We start from the raw sequence: 13,954 nt of genomic DNA on the forward strand, positions 1-13,954 counted from the left end.
CCTTCTTTCTCTTCTATCCACATAAGTCAATTTTAGAACTTGTCTTCTACCTACCCTTCCAATACAGTTCAAGAAGGATCCTGTTTTGCTCACTTATCCCTCTTTTTTGAATCAGCATTCCCTAAGAAGTACAATAGCCCTTTAAAAAGAATATGACCTCAACATGCATGTGAAGTTATGCTTAGTTTAAAGAAAATAGCCTAACAGGTATTTTCTGCTGCATGCTTCATTTCACTGAGAAAACAGGCACTTGCTCCTGGCACTTTACAGATATTTTTCCTGTTTTTTATAGACACAATCCAAGATTTTTGTCTACAGTATACTTTCACAGTTATACAATCAAGGATCCTTATTTCACTCTTATAATTGAAAGAGTAGAAAGCATCAAATTCAACAAAAATAACCTAAAAACCAATTTCTAAATAAATAGGTTAAAAGTATACATTTGCATTTGCAAATTTGCATTGCCCTAGTATACAAATATTAATCCTTCTTTACTGCTTCTTCAAACCTCTTGCACCAATGTAACAGACCTGTGGGTCACACACACACGCCATGCTCTTTAGGTAACCTTTATCACAAATTCAGATCAACTTATGTCAAACTTATTCCATAACATTTAAAACATAAAGGGCAGTACAGATCTTGCCATAATAACTGATGTTTGTATTTTTCTTAATGTTATAATTCGCCTTTCTGAAAGGGCTACTTTGAACCTTTGTTCCAAATCTACAGGTGTTTGAAGCTCAGGTTCATTAAGAAAAGAACCAGCACCTGCTGCTCCCTCTCACTCGTGCAAATGGGAGCTGGATCCTTGAAAATTCATCTCCTCACTGCAGAAACAGCCATAGGGAAGGAATGGCCTTTGCCCTCACTATTTTAACACTGCTCTGAAGTCTTGAAAAAACATCTTTTTAAGACATTAGGTATCAAAAAGGAGCACTAGATACTGAAAAGAATCATGCACAGAAATTCATTTGAGGGCATTTGGTATTGACCACAAGCTCATGCTTAGCTGGCACAGAAAAAATATTTTCACAGGTAGCTGTAATACCTTACATTGACAAGCACAGAAAGGATGAAAGCTGGCTATATCCCTAATCAACTCCACTGGTATCTCTGTCTGCCAACTACACAAGAGCTAACATCACCACTGGATACCAGTGATAGCTGCCTTCTGGATAACTGACACAAATCCTGCCACCAGCATTTGAAAAACCACAGCCACAGTTCAGATGGAAATCATGCAACATATCTGCATTCAAGGATAAAGAAAATTAATCAAAATATGTTTGAGTGTATCCTTTAGATGCAAACCCACAACCTTCCAGCTTTGCAGCATTATATATTTCAACCTGTATTTTAGCACAATATGCCTGACTCTAAGGCACAGATATTTACACAAATGTAGCTATTACAAGAATTGTTTAGACTTTTGTGTATCTATCTTACTTGGCTTGTGGGCCATATGTTTGCTATGATCTTGAATGAAGTAAAACTGTTAAAAAGTGACAAAGCAAATAAAGCTAGTACTTTTCAGCAGCTTCTCCTAAAATTAACCTAAAGCTTATCTTATCAGCAGAGGACTCAGAGAGATTAAATTCTCTTGAAGTCATGATGGTGTCTGTCCTCAAATTGTCAGTACACCAGTCCTAAAGCAGGTCACAATATGCATTTTGTCTTTTTAAACGTTTCCAGTAGGAGACATCAAATATTTGGCATGGTACCAGCTGCTGTAAGGCTTTGTTGAGGTAACTACATCCACTCCACCTGGCTCGTAAACAGCCAGCCTGCTCAAAGAGAACATCAATCTTTATGACTACAAAAAAAAAAATCCATAGAACAAACCACACACCATTCCTCAGAATTCCTGAAACACTCCTGATACTCACCAGCCTTGCTAATACACTGCAATATGCTCCTTCAACCATGCTGCAAAATGAGAAGATGAGAAGTATAGGTCCTATCTGACTGCTAGAAGGCTCTGCATATTGCCTTCTAGGCTTTGTGTTTCTAACAGGCAGGAAAACACACCCATTTGAGATCAACAGCTCCAAAAATGGGGTATGGTGGAATACACTCATGAACTAAGATAAGGAAAGAGTGATATAATACAGAAGGCTGAGCCCCACAGCAGTAATTGAACCTGCAGGCTTAGAAGAGCTGGTACCTGTTTAATTTTATTGATTACATGTACAAGTGTGTCAAGCAACCGGATGATTTCACCATTCCCTACAAAATAATTCAAAATCTCGCTGCTTTAAAGTTTTCTCACTTCCAGTTTGCATTTATGTGAACAGTCCATAACATTTATATATTAATCACACCCCCCTAAGACAAAACTCCCACTGTCTTGTTAATGCTGACAGTACACAAGATTTGATTGACGAGGTATATAAATCTGTCTTTCTGAACCTCAATGACTTAAAAAGCCAAGACAAAACAGATTTTAATCCATCAACCAAGCTATTTAACTTTAAGCTATATATCATTCTCTCATTCACTATGTTTTACTAAAAGCACACTCTCCTTCTTATCCCTCTCAGTAAGTCAAAGCCTCCATGGGTATGCTCCGCTACAGGTATATCTGGGAAAAAAAAATCACTGAAGAAAAACTGATTTTTGTTACTCCAGGTATGAAGATCAGATTAAAGACAGGTGCATTTCCACTTCAACTTCAAAACAAGTCTTTTAATTTTACAAACAAAACTGCTTCTTACACTTTCCAAAAGCTTTAGTCTCTACAAGAATGACACCAATCTACACTTATGCTACTCTTATAGGAGAAAGAAAATCTAGATATACCATTAGACACAGTGTTGTGTCACTGAACACAACACAACAATGGAGATTTAAGATCTTATTCCAATGTCAGAAAGAATTTATTTAAAAGTTACTTTCAATAAATTGAACACAGTAAATCTTTTCTCTGAGAAATTAAACAGACTCTGCAAATTCATTCTATATTATTAATCCATTAAAAGACCATAACCCAAGAATTCTCCCCAGGTAAGAACTAGCTTTGCTGAGATTTATGTTAAAATAGATCTCAGAAAGGTGCTAGCTTCATGCCCTCAACCAGGAATAAAACCAGACACCACCTCTACTCTCAACCTCTTCCTTCTGCAGGATTCAAGCAAGCTGTTGAGGATGCACCTACTTCTCATGACGCTGTGAACCTAGCAAAGCACGCATGGCAAGATGCCTCTGCAGACCACCATTCTTAGGGAGCACAGGACACACCGTGGTTGAATTGAAGTACAGACAGGTAACAGAGCACACCATTATTAATACCCTACCCCCAAAGAGTCTTCAGCTTCCATAAGTGAAAGCTTCACTGTCAAACTCTGGCAGAACATAATACTGGATCTTAAAATAACACTGATTTGATTACCTTACTTCCCTTTACACTTCACTTGAATTCCAACAGGATTTCAGTGTCTGCTCTGTCAATAGAGCCGTGTGAATAATGGATTTCTGTTTGGGCACCGAACCAAGGGAAAGAAAAATAAAAACCTTTATAACTGTTTTAAACAGACTGAAGAGAGACTGGGAATGACTGAGGAAAAAAGTCATTTCATGATAAGGCAAAATGCTGGTTTAATCTAAAAGGAAGATTTGCTTTTATATTGACAACCTCTTTTAAAAATATTCTTTTAATTTTGTTTAAGACTTAGCCTAGTTAATTTACCAAAAAACCCAAATATTAATAATTTAATCTAAAAATGCTGAAACATTTTTACTCTGAAACACTGTTCTCCAATTTTACAAATAAAACTGTCAGAATAGAAATTTGGAAGTAGATGTATTTCAACCAAAACGTACTCTTTCAGTGAACTATTAACACTTACAAGCAAAAAACTTTTCATCTTCTTGGAAAGTGCCACGCTCTGGATACTGACTGCCTAGAACCAGAGATCGCACAGAAATCTAAAACAAAACTGTTCTGCTGAATTGACTCTCACCAGTACTGCCAGAGCAGCAGCAGTAATACTAGAATAAAGGTGAAATGAGGGTGACAGATTTTTTACTTCACAATCATTTATGGTCCTGAATGTTCTTTGCTGCTTCTCATGCAGCCCCATGTCCAGAAGAAGTGAGGCTCAATAAGCCCAGGCTCAGACAATGGGTGCTGTCCCCAGCTCAGGTAACTCTTGCAGACTGAAGCCAGCACCTTATTCCACTGAGGATATTTAAAACATCTTGCCACCATCACAGCTATGACAGTAGGATTGCAGCACGTTTGATTTCTAAGGTACCATCTAGGAAGATTGTCTTAGCAGAGTGGTTTACCCCTTACAGGTGTGAGTCCCAGGATTTGCCAGATATTTTCCTCATATATGGCAGGGAAGGGTGAACAGAAACCTCCAAAGTACCTGGGAACATCTAAGTGAGGCAGCAGCTGCTGAAGAAGGTGGCTTGTGACAGGTCCCAGCAACAGTCATTTGGGTGCTACAGGAGAAGATAGAAAGCAATGTTCTTCTGGAACCCCTGGACTCTGCTCCTCTGAGTTTGGTACCTCCATTTCCCTACCGCTGTGTGAACTATGCATTAATAAGGAACCAAGAGATTATTCAGCACTGTTACAAGTACTGTACACTGAAAGGAAGACAGCCCCACAAAATTAAGAAAACCTGATACCCAGACTGACAGCTTAGAAGGGCAAATACTTACCAGCTTTTGAGCTGTAATTGGGCTGATTAACTAGAAAACAGCCTGAACCCAGCAAAATCATACAACTTTTGCATTAAACCTCATTGCCAATCTGATAATTTCTGATTAAAACAATGAATAGTATAAACTACTTCTTAATTTTTATTATTTAGACACTATTCTGTTCACTATGACAGAAAAATCGTCCTTGTTATTAATAGTTATTCTGGTAGGAATCAGAACAAGCAGAAGCAAATTAATAGCTGATGACATGGAAATTACAACCAACAAGACTGACAACTTGCAGGTATGATTCTGAATAATAACATTATGTATCTATTCAAGAGTACTGCTAATAGGTGAGATTTAGTTTACAATACTGTCAGAAACAGTTATAAAAGGCTAGAAAAATGAATTGTCACTTTATGAGTCATACTTGTTATTGCATGAATTGATGATATGAATTTATTGTAGTTCCTTCTTACATATGTTCTCAGGTTGTACTCCTCATTAAAAGAACAGCTGTGTTCACAAACTACATGACCATAATTTGCATTTTCAAACACTGTAATTTGGTTCAGCATTTGTCTTGTTTCAATCTATTTTTCTATTATTGTTACAGCCCAAAACAGATATGGAAAATAACAGGTAAAAGGTTCCCAAATTCCTTCATCAGAGAAAACCCAACACCATTTATAAGTTAAATACAATTGTATTTCCTAGCATCTAAATCAAAAGACTGGGAAACTACCTATGAAGGCACACCAGCTCCTGTTTGGACTGAACTTTTACCTGCTGCACCCTGAGCCAAGTCTTGCTGTCTAATGTTACCTGTAGTTTTATGCACACTACTACAACATTGAATTCCCTTTGTCACACCATACTCAAAGTGCTTGTACCTACCACAAAGGAAGAAGCAGTAGAGCACAAAAAAGATTATTTTAGTCATTGTTTTCAAAAAAATGAAACCAAATACATTTGGGCTACTGTCCAATTGCATTTTAAAATTAAAAAGGTTTGACCATATTTGAGATTTTGTATCTACTGAGCAGCATCATTTAAGGAGACCAAGTGAACTGGAAAGTTTTTAGAGAGCTATTTTCATCTGGTCAATACACAGTAATGTTTGTCTGTTCTAATCAAGACTGCATAAATTCAAATGTCAAATACTTTCAACCATCTGATCAAGAATACATTACAAACAAGAGATTATACAATTCTTGGTTAAACAACCTAAAACAAAGACTGACAAAAATCACAAATAATGCTTGGGTTATGTGTGAATATTTAAAAGAGTTTGCAAATAAATTCTTTGATCTAAATTATAGATCCAGGTACCCAAGGATACACTTACACAATCCACTTGTAACTAGCATCATCCATTTTTCTGTGCTATTCTTTTGTCATCACAGACTTCCCCAGAAGTATCCATTGTCCTTCACTAACTAAATAAAAGTTTGCTGATAAAATTTTGTTTGCAAGAAGCATGCAATATAGGTCTTTTCCCATATTATGCATTACTTTATTACATTTCTACGCATTATTTAATGTCATTTGATTTATTACACTACTGTCTTCTGATGCTACAGAAGAGTTGAACTTGAGCGATACGTGCCAGACCCTAAGAGTTTCTACCAAGCATAATATATATGTTTAAAAACTTATTAATAGAGATTAGAGATGCAACTAGGTGGGAACAGAGACACCTAACAGTGACAAAGTTATGAAATTATTATGGTCTTCTCATTCCTCCTCATCTATGCTAAGTACTGCAAATCACAGATTCCAGCCACCCAATGAAAACGTGTTGTATGTAGTATGTGCCCTATGACATATTATGGACCCCCTACAGTAACCTATTTAAGAAACAAAACCTCATTTTTGTACCTCTAGGCCAAGTGGAAGTAAGAATGCTACATCACTGAAATTCATACAAGCCCTTACAAAGAGAAACCGCTTTGATAGAGAAGTCTTCAGGGAAAGCCTGCAAACCAGAGTAAGACCCATGTGCAACTTGCTCCTGAGTTGTTCAAGCTCCAGCTCAGGCCAGCAGCAGTTTGTTACTTGGGTCAGTATCACAAAATCTTCTCACCATAAAGGATGGCTAATGCCTTGTTAACCTCACTCACTATCTATCAACACATACAAGAGACAAAGATGAACCTCCAAGCTATACCTTGCTGGAGAGAAGTTTAGGCCAATGGGATCCCACAGGCTCTGCTGGCAGCAGCAAAGTTGCCTGCCATGGGAAAGAGGACTGGGAAACATGGCCGGTTCCCTTCAACTGCAGTCTATGTAATTAAAGCTCAGTTTTGTCAAGCAAAAACTATGTCTCCTCATGACAAAAGGCCTCAGGTCTCTGAGCCACGGAAAGCAGTATGTAACTGCATTATATAACAGAACATGGGCTAGCAAAGGACACAGGTTCAGCCATGCTGTGGGTAAAGGGAGAGGAGAAGATGGGCAAGGGCAAGAAGCCATGATGCCAAGCTCTTCTGTAGCATGGCTGACACAAAAAAGAATGATATATCAGCTATTTCTCACTTATAAAGAGCAGTGAACTAACACACTGAAACAAGAAGAGGCGAGCATCATGCCAAAAAGCTTAGCATTATATGAAAATTAAGACAGCTTGCAGGAAAGGATACACATAAGACCCAAAGTACCCTAATCAACATACTCCAGGCCCAAATAAACTGTTGTTAGGATGATGATACATTGGATTTTGTCATTTAGCAGAGTCAAAAAAAAGTTCTGTTTTTTTAATCCCTTTAGGCATTCAGTGGGAATACTGAACAAAAATGCCAAGCACAGAAGACACAATGACTGGATAAATGACCGGATTTTAGGATACAAAGCTGAATTCTACAAAAGATGCTTAAGTAAATGAAAATACCAGTCCATAATGCAGCTGTTCTAAATGCTTTCCGCAGCGCAGTTACTTGCACAGAATTTTAAACTTCTGTATAATGCTATGCATTAGCATAGGCCTTACGCTATTTACTGTAATTGATATGTCTCAGTTTCACATAACTCCCTACTGGCTTCCCACTACCAAGTAACCAACTACTCCAGGTAAAACACTTTATGCAACTCTGCAGCTTACTCCAGTTTTTATATCTAACAAAACAGACCATTTATTGCAATTAGAATCTGTTTAAGAGAACGTTAGAGTAGGAACAAAGGTTATAAACAAAGTAACTGGTGTTACTGGATTGACAGAAGAAGAATTTTTTTCCCCCAACTTTTTTTCATCCTAGTGGATCAAAAATTCAGGAAAGCTTAAAAGTACTTCTAGACAGTGCTTTTAATCTGCCTAGTGATCTAGATGGTTCCTTGTAAAACCTCAGCTAGAACTGGGCGATGAACACATCCAGTGAAAATGTTTATCTTGGGGTGGTGGGGTTGGAAGAATGTCACAACTTTATTGTTTTTGTAACTAAAACATGCACAGGTAATTGAAATTAAAAGAGTACTATGAGACTTCCAATCCCTTGTTGAACAACTAAGGGAAGAGACACTTCAGAGGTATGACTTCTTAAGGATCACAGACACAGAGAACAGTTTGATCAGAGATCAATGAGCATCTGCCATGGTTTATGCTTTTCTTCCAAGTCTCAAGTTGCTGCATAAAAATGGGTGTTGGCACAGTTTTAACAGTGTGAAGTACATGGTGCTCCTTAGCAATACAAGACTGCATCTGCAAACATTGCTGCAGGAATGGGCCTACAGTTACGATTACACACCAGAAGAAACCACTCAAGACAACATTCAGAGACAGATCTTTGCTCTTTGTTATATACTGGCTATGTAGTTTTATACCAGTTGCAGATTTTTTTTTTTCTTTCCCATTTTCACAAACTTACAAGAAAACCACATATACTTAAAGCTACTTCAGGAGAATCTGTGATCTTCAGACGAAGCAGCCATCATTTCATTCTGTCAGATTCTAATGCCTCAGAAGTGTCACCCTTTTTTTTAGCCATTTGCCAATTAACTCCTCTTGTTATCAACTTGAAATTGTTTCCTGTGGGTGGTCTCAGCACCATATAAAAGAAGAATTCCCCATTTCCAACATAATATCAGGCTCTACAGTTCCACAATTTTGCCACTTTTGAGATGATAGCTGTCTCACCATGACTAAAGACTGCAAAATTGTGCTCCATGTAATTGAATCTAAAGATCTGACAATACTGACCTTATCAAGAAATGAAACTTTTGGCTGAGGTTCAAACCATGCACAAGAAATAAGCTCTTGCTGGTTGTTTGTAAACATCATATAAAAATGCACCTATTCATTAACAATTTGTAAACAAAACACACTGTAGGTCTCAAACTTCTGCCAAGTACACTATTATTTATTACTATCATTTCATTTACATCTAATTCTTGTATAAATTTTGGCAGCACAATTGAGCACCCCTTCTCATAATTGTAAAAGGGTTATTCCAAGTTACAAATATGCAGACCACACGCTAAAAACTGAGCACAGAGGAAATGCTAGGGGCATCAAAACCTGAAAGTTTCATAAAAATTCAGTGAGGAACTATTGTAATAATCACAATTGCTCTGCAGGAGAATGCCATTTTAGAAGGGAGCACAAAACACATGGGGCTGTTAAGACAACACCATTGCATACCTTTCTTGTTCTTGCATACAGCTTTCAAGACACGTTTTCCAGGTCCACATTTTCCATGGTCAGTCACACATGCTCCTTCTGAAACAACCCACTCGTAACACATTGGGTCTTCACAAGGAATAGATTCAATTAAATGTGGACAATCTGCCAGGGTGTCTACTGGATCCACGATCACTTGCCTTTGTCTCATTCTGAAGCCTGGAAAAATAGACACCAAACTAGCTAGACAAGCAAAAAAATAATTTATACCAATAATCTAGTCACAAGAGGACTATCTAGGTCATCTGGAACTGGGGAATATAAAGAAAAACCAGGATACAATGCTTAAAAACTGAACTATTAGGACAACACTCGGCTGTATACGTATGCAAAATTTAAGTGTGTAAAGGATTCCAACAACTCACATTTTTCATATTTCTTTTTTTTTTCCTTTCATCAACATTAGATAGAAATATACTTGTCCAAATATAGGAATTTGCCACTGATGCATATAATAATCTAATAACAACATTAAGATAAGAAGAGAGAAACAGTTACAGGAATTGAAGATATAAAGGACATCTATATTCTGCCTGGGAATCCACTAATGAAAAGACTTGTTTTGAGATGGAGCAGAGCAGTTTACTAAGAAATTAGTATTCTGCTTTATGAAGGTGTAAGGATTTTTGATACATAATGCATATCAGACCTCTTTGAAATGACATCTTATTAAATTGGAAGATTCAAATGTAAAGTGGAAGGAAAAGGTTACAGAAATAATGAAAGAATTAATTACATAAACTACCTTCCCTTCTGAATAAAACTGAAAGTCATGTTGCTATAGAAAACACAGAACTAATGTGCCAGTATCTTTCAGTATGTCTTGTCAGGTAAATGACAGAGTTCTAAGAAAGACATTAAAAAAATACATGTTGGTCTTTCTTACAACGATTTCAGACAAGAGGCAAATACACAACATTAGTGGAGGCCACACGGAAATGCCTTGGCCATGAAACAGAAATGAAAACCAAAAATTAAACGTTCCAGAGAATACAACGGACCAAACTTCCACCACTTGCAGATCAGCAAAACGAAATCATTCAAAACAATTTAAAAATTAAACCTTTATATTAACCTATTATTATTTTACTACTTCGGTTTTAATTTGAAAAATTCTAACCAGCAGTTCAAATCACTTCAAAACTTTATGCTATTTTCAGATCAGTGTAATTTTCAAACAACAGTATTCATCCCTTGACATGAACTCCAACAGTCACCTTTTCAACTCAGACCCTTAGTAAAGGCTTTGCAATGAATTTCAAAGTGTTGCAGCAACAAACATTTAAGCTAGTCAGTTAGGATCCAAGGAAGTTAAATTAGATTTGCATACTCTTCATCCAGGAATTTAAAACAAATCCAGACCAATGAGAACAATCTCTTACATCACCTTAACTCCAGGATGGTAGGGCTCTGGGATAAACACCACCCAAGCATTGCCCTTGAATCCAGGCATGCAGCTGGACTTCTGAGGGGAATCAGAGAGGGACACCCTGGCATTGTGGAGATCTGCAGCTGCTATTCCAGGAAATCCTCTTTTTCTACAATTTCAGTGCAGGACAAAAGGATCTGAATCAGGCTGAAAATCTTATCTTTTTCTTTTCTTTTCTTTTCTTTTCTTTTCTTTTCTTTTCTTTTCTTTTCTTTTCTTTTCTTTTCTCTTCTTTTTTTTTTTTAATTTTCTCCTCCCAAGAATAACTGCAAAAAGCTTTTAAAGGTCATATTCCATTCCTGAATGCACAACAAAGAGCTTCATCCTGTGGTTAGATTATCTTAAAAAAAAAATACATTTAGCTTCCAATGTAAAATTTGACACAACTGCTTCTGCAACCTTATCATATTCCATTACCTGCTTTAGATCCCCAAACACTGCAAAAGCAGTATGTAAGAGTAGCCATTACCTCTTCCTCTGTGGTGGTCGTGGCAGTTCTCATGAAGGCAGGGGCCCCACACTGACCAAACAGATACCACACATTCAGATGGGCACGGCAGGTTACACAGCTGGGAGGCAGAGGGAGCAGGTCCTAGGCATAGCTTCCCATCAACTGGTCTAGTAACTAAGAGAAAAAAATAAAGAAAAAAAGAAAAGCAGGGCTGTAACTTTGCCCTGACCAATGCATGGAGCTCCAGACTTTACTGCTGGCCTTAGGTTTCCAGAATACACCAAATTCCAGTGCCTTCTTAGGGTCTTACCTCCTAGAGCAAAAAGTTAATCCTGAGTTCAGCAAGGTTCATGAAGTTTTATCTAAATCATGCATATTCAGCAGGCCAACTAAAACCAAGCTTAATGGTAAACAGCGCTTTAAAACTAAATTCATTGTTGATTTTCAACAATGCTGCTTCAAAAATTAGAAGCTAATCCCCCAGCACCTATGGCCAAGGAGACCTCTTTATATCATACTAAAGAGAAATGAGAAGGAAATCCAAAAAAGCTCACACTGCAACTGGGAGCCAGGCAGAGGCAGATAATACAAACCTGAGCACAGGGAAATCTACCCGTGTTCATCCTCACAAGGGGCACTGCCACCTCTGCATTACAGACGTATGGTCTAAACCTTTGAATTTTCTCCATCTCCTTTCAATAAAATTGAAATAAAAATGAAATTGAAATAAACAGAATAAAATTGAGCAGAGCTCTCTTTCTTCTACACAGATATATACATAAAGCATCTTAACATGTACTTGAGCTGCCTACACCCAAGGCATGCATGGCTCTCCAAATCTCTTCATGCAACAGATGAGCTAACCCCAAACTCTGCCAAGTACCAGTTTAGTTGATACTGACAATAACTTTCGAAAGCCAATTCCCTTTGTATTTTCCTTTATCATAAGAGATTTCAACTAACTTTAAGTTTCAATTAACTTCTCCAGCCTTTTTATGAGGGGTAGTGGGAAGAACGAAAAGAAGGGGAAAGACTCTTAAAGCTATCTTCTAAGTCATTATATAATATTGCATTTTAATTACATTAGGGGCTGAATTTGGCTGTCTCTTTAGATAAAGCAATATCAAAGCAGCCTTTCAAAAGGCAAAGGCCTGTTTGAGTTTACTCTGCCATGGTATTACAGAGACTTCATTAATTTTTATAGCTACTGATTTTGCTTTATCCTCATTTTTATGTTTAATGTCTATTTTTCTTTGCTTCCATGCATGGAATTGACTTGAAAAGAATTTATGAAAATAATAAAGTGGAATCTTTAATTTTTCTGATATTTTACCATTTTCTTTAAAATGAACAGTTTGACAAAAAACACAAGTGTTTTTTTTTTAAACACAAGACTTCAGTGCTCAAAATCCCAATAAATTTTTATTTGCACATGCTGAAGCTGAGACTTCAGACCAATATTAGTGCTTCTGATTCCAGCTCATCAGAACAGGATTAAACAACACAAGTGATTTAATTCTAAGCTGAAAGATAATATGTTAGTAAAAAAGACTGTTTTCTGAATGTTTTCTGTGACACTGTAAGGTTTTCGACATGTTCATTTAGATATTACAATGAGGTGACATAAATTCGCCTGACTGCTAACAGACCTTCTCTAGAGACCTTGCAAGTAAAGTGACAGAATGAGATTAATGGTAGAGTTTTAAGGATAAAAGTATTTATTTTACCAAGAGGTCTTATGCATGACTTAACCTACCTTTCAGCATCAAGTTTTGCAAAACTGTACCATTTTTATAAAGTTCACTTGAAAAAATTAAAGGAAATAGAAGGCAGATGATCAACACAAATAAAGTCCAGTCCCACTCTACTTTAACTCAGGGTGTCATTGCTAGCAATAGCTGTTCCCTTCTCAGTGATTTTTATATTGTTTCTATATTGTAATTTAACTATTTAAACATGGAAGCCACTAGATAAAGCAGGCTGGTTCTCCTCAAAAACTAAACAGCTACAACCAGTGGTGCCGAGGGTATTTAAAATTGATTTTGGATAAAAGAAAAACAAGAAAAAATCATTACAAAACAGTAAAGAGGAAGATTTTTATTGGTAGGCTGAGCCTACCAGCAACCCCAGACTCATGAAAGACTCCTTCTTATTCTGGAGGAAATCCCTATCAACCACCTTCCCACTCCTTCCCTCAGGCTGATGCCTATTTAATTCTAGCACTGGGAGCTCTTTTCCCAGGACCAACATGCTACTTGTCACTGCTATAAAGCTGCTTGTTTACTCAGTTCTTTAACTAATTCTATGTATTTTGTAAAATGTATATTAGAAAATACAGACTATTCTAACATAATTACAGATTCATAGAATCAACTAAGTTGGAAAAGACCTTTAAGATCATCAAGTCTAACCATTACCCCAGACTGCCAAGACCACCACTAAACCATGTCACTGAGGGTGCCAGCTTATACTCACTTTACATTGACCACAATCTTCCAGTGAAACTCTTCAGAAATAAGTACAAAAAGAAACAAGCTGCACTAATAAATGCATATACAATAACATCCTTTTCCAAAACCAGGAAGGATGAAGAGTCACTCTGGTATGATAGCCAGAGTGACTGGATGGATCGGTGGGGTAAAGGAATTTCATCTCTTCTTCAGCCATTCAATTGACAACTCTGATTTCCATCTGTCTATTTAATAGCTTGATGTGATATTCTAGTGCTGTTCTTTCACATTGT

At 37.0% G+C, this 13,954-nt stretch overlaps 1 protein-coding gene across 1 annotated transcript in view; it reads right to left on the bottom strand.

Annotated features, from left to right (window-relative positions):
• Positions 1 to 13,954, bottom strand: part of THSD7B (thrombospondin type 1 domain containing 7B) — a 280,685-nt gene that overhangs the window by 181,261 nt on the left and 85,470 nt on the right. The window contains exons 5-6 of the mRNA XM_005153757.4: positions 11,230 to 11,385; positions 9,293 to 9,490 (exon numbers count right to left, since the gene is read on the bottom strand). Of these exons, the coding sequence (XP_005153814.2) occupies positions 9,293 to 9,490; positions 11,230 to 11,385 (354 nt within the window). The remainder of the gene's footprint in view (positions 1 to 9,292; positions 9,491 to 11,229; positions 11,386 to 13,954) is intronic.

Source organism: Melopsittacus undulatus, chromosome 4 (assembly GCF_012275295.1).
Source record: "Melopsittacus undulatus isolate bMelUnd1 chromosome 4, bMelUnd1.mat.Z, whole genome shotgun sequence".
In the NCBI taxonomy this organism is placed as follows: Eukaryota; Metazoa; Chordata; class Aves; order Psittaciformes; family Psittaculidae; genus Melopsittacus; species Melopsittacus undulatus.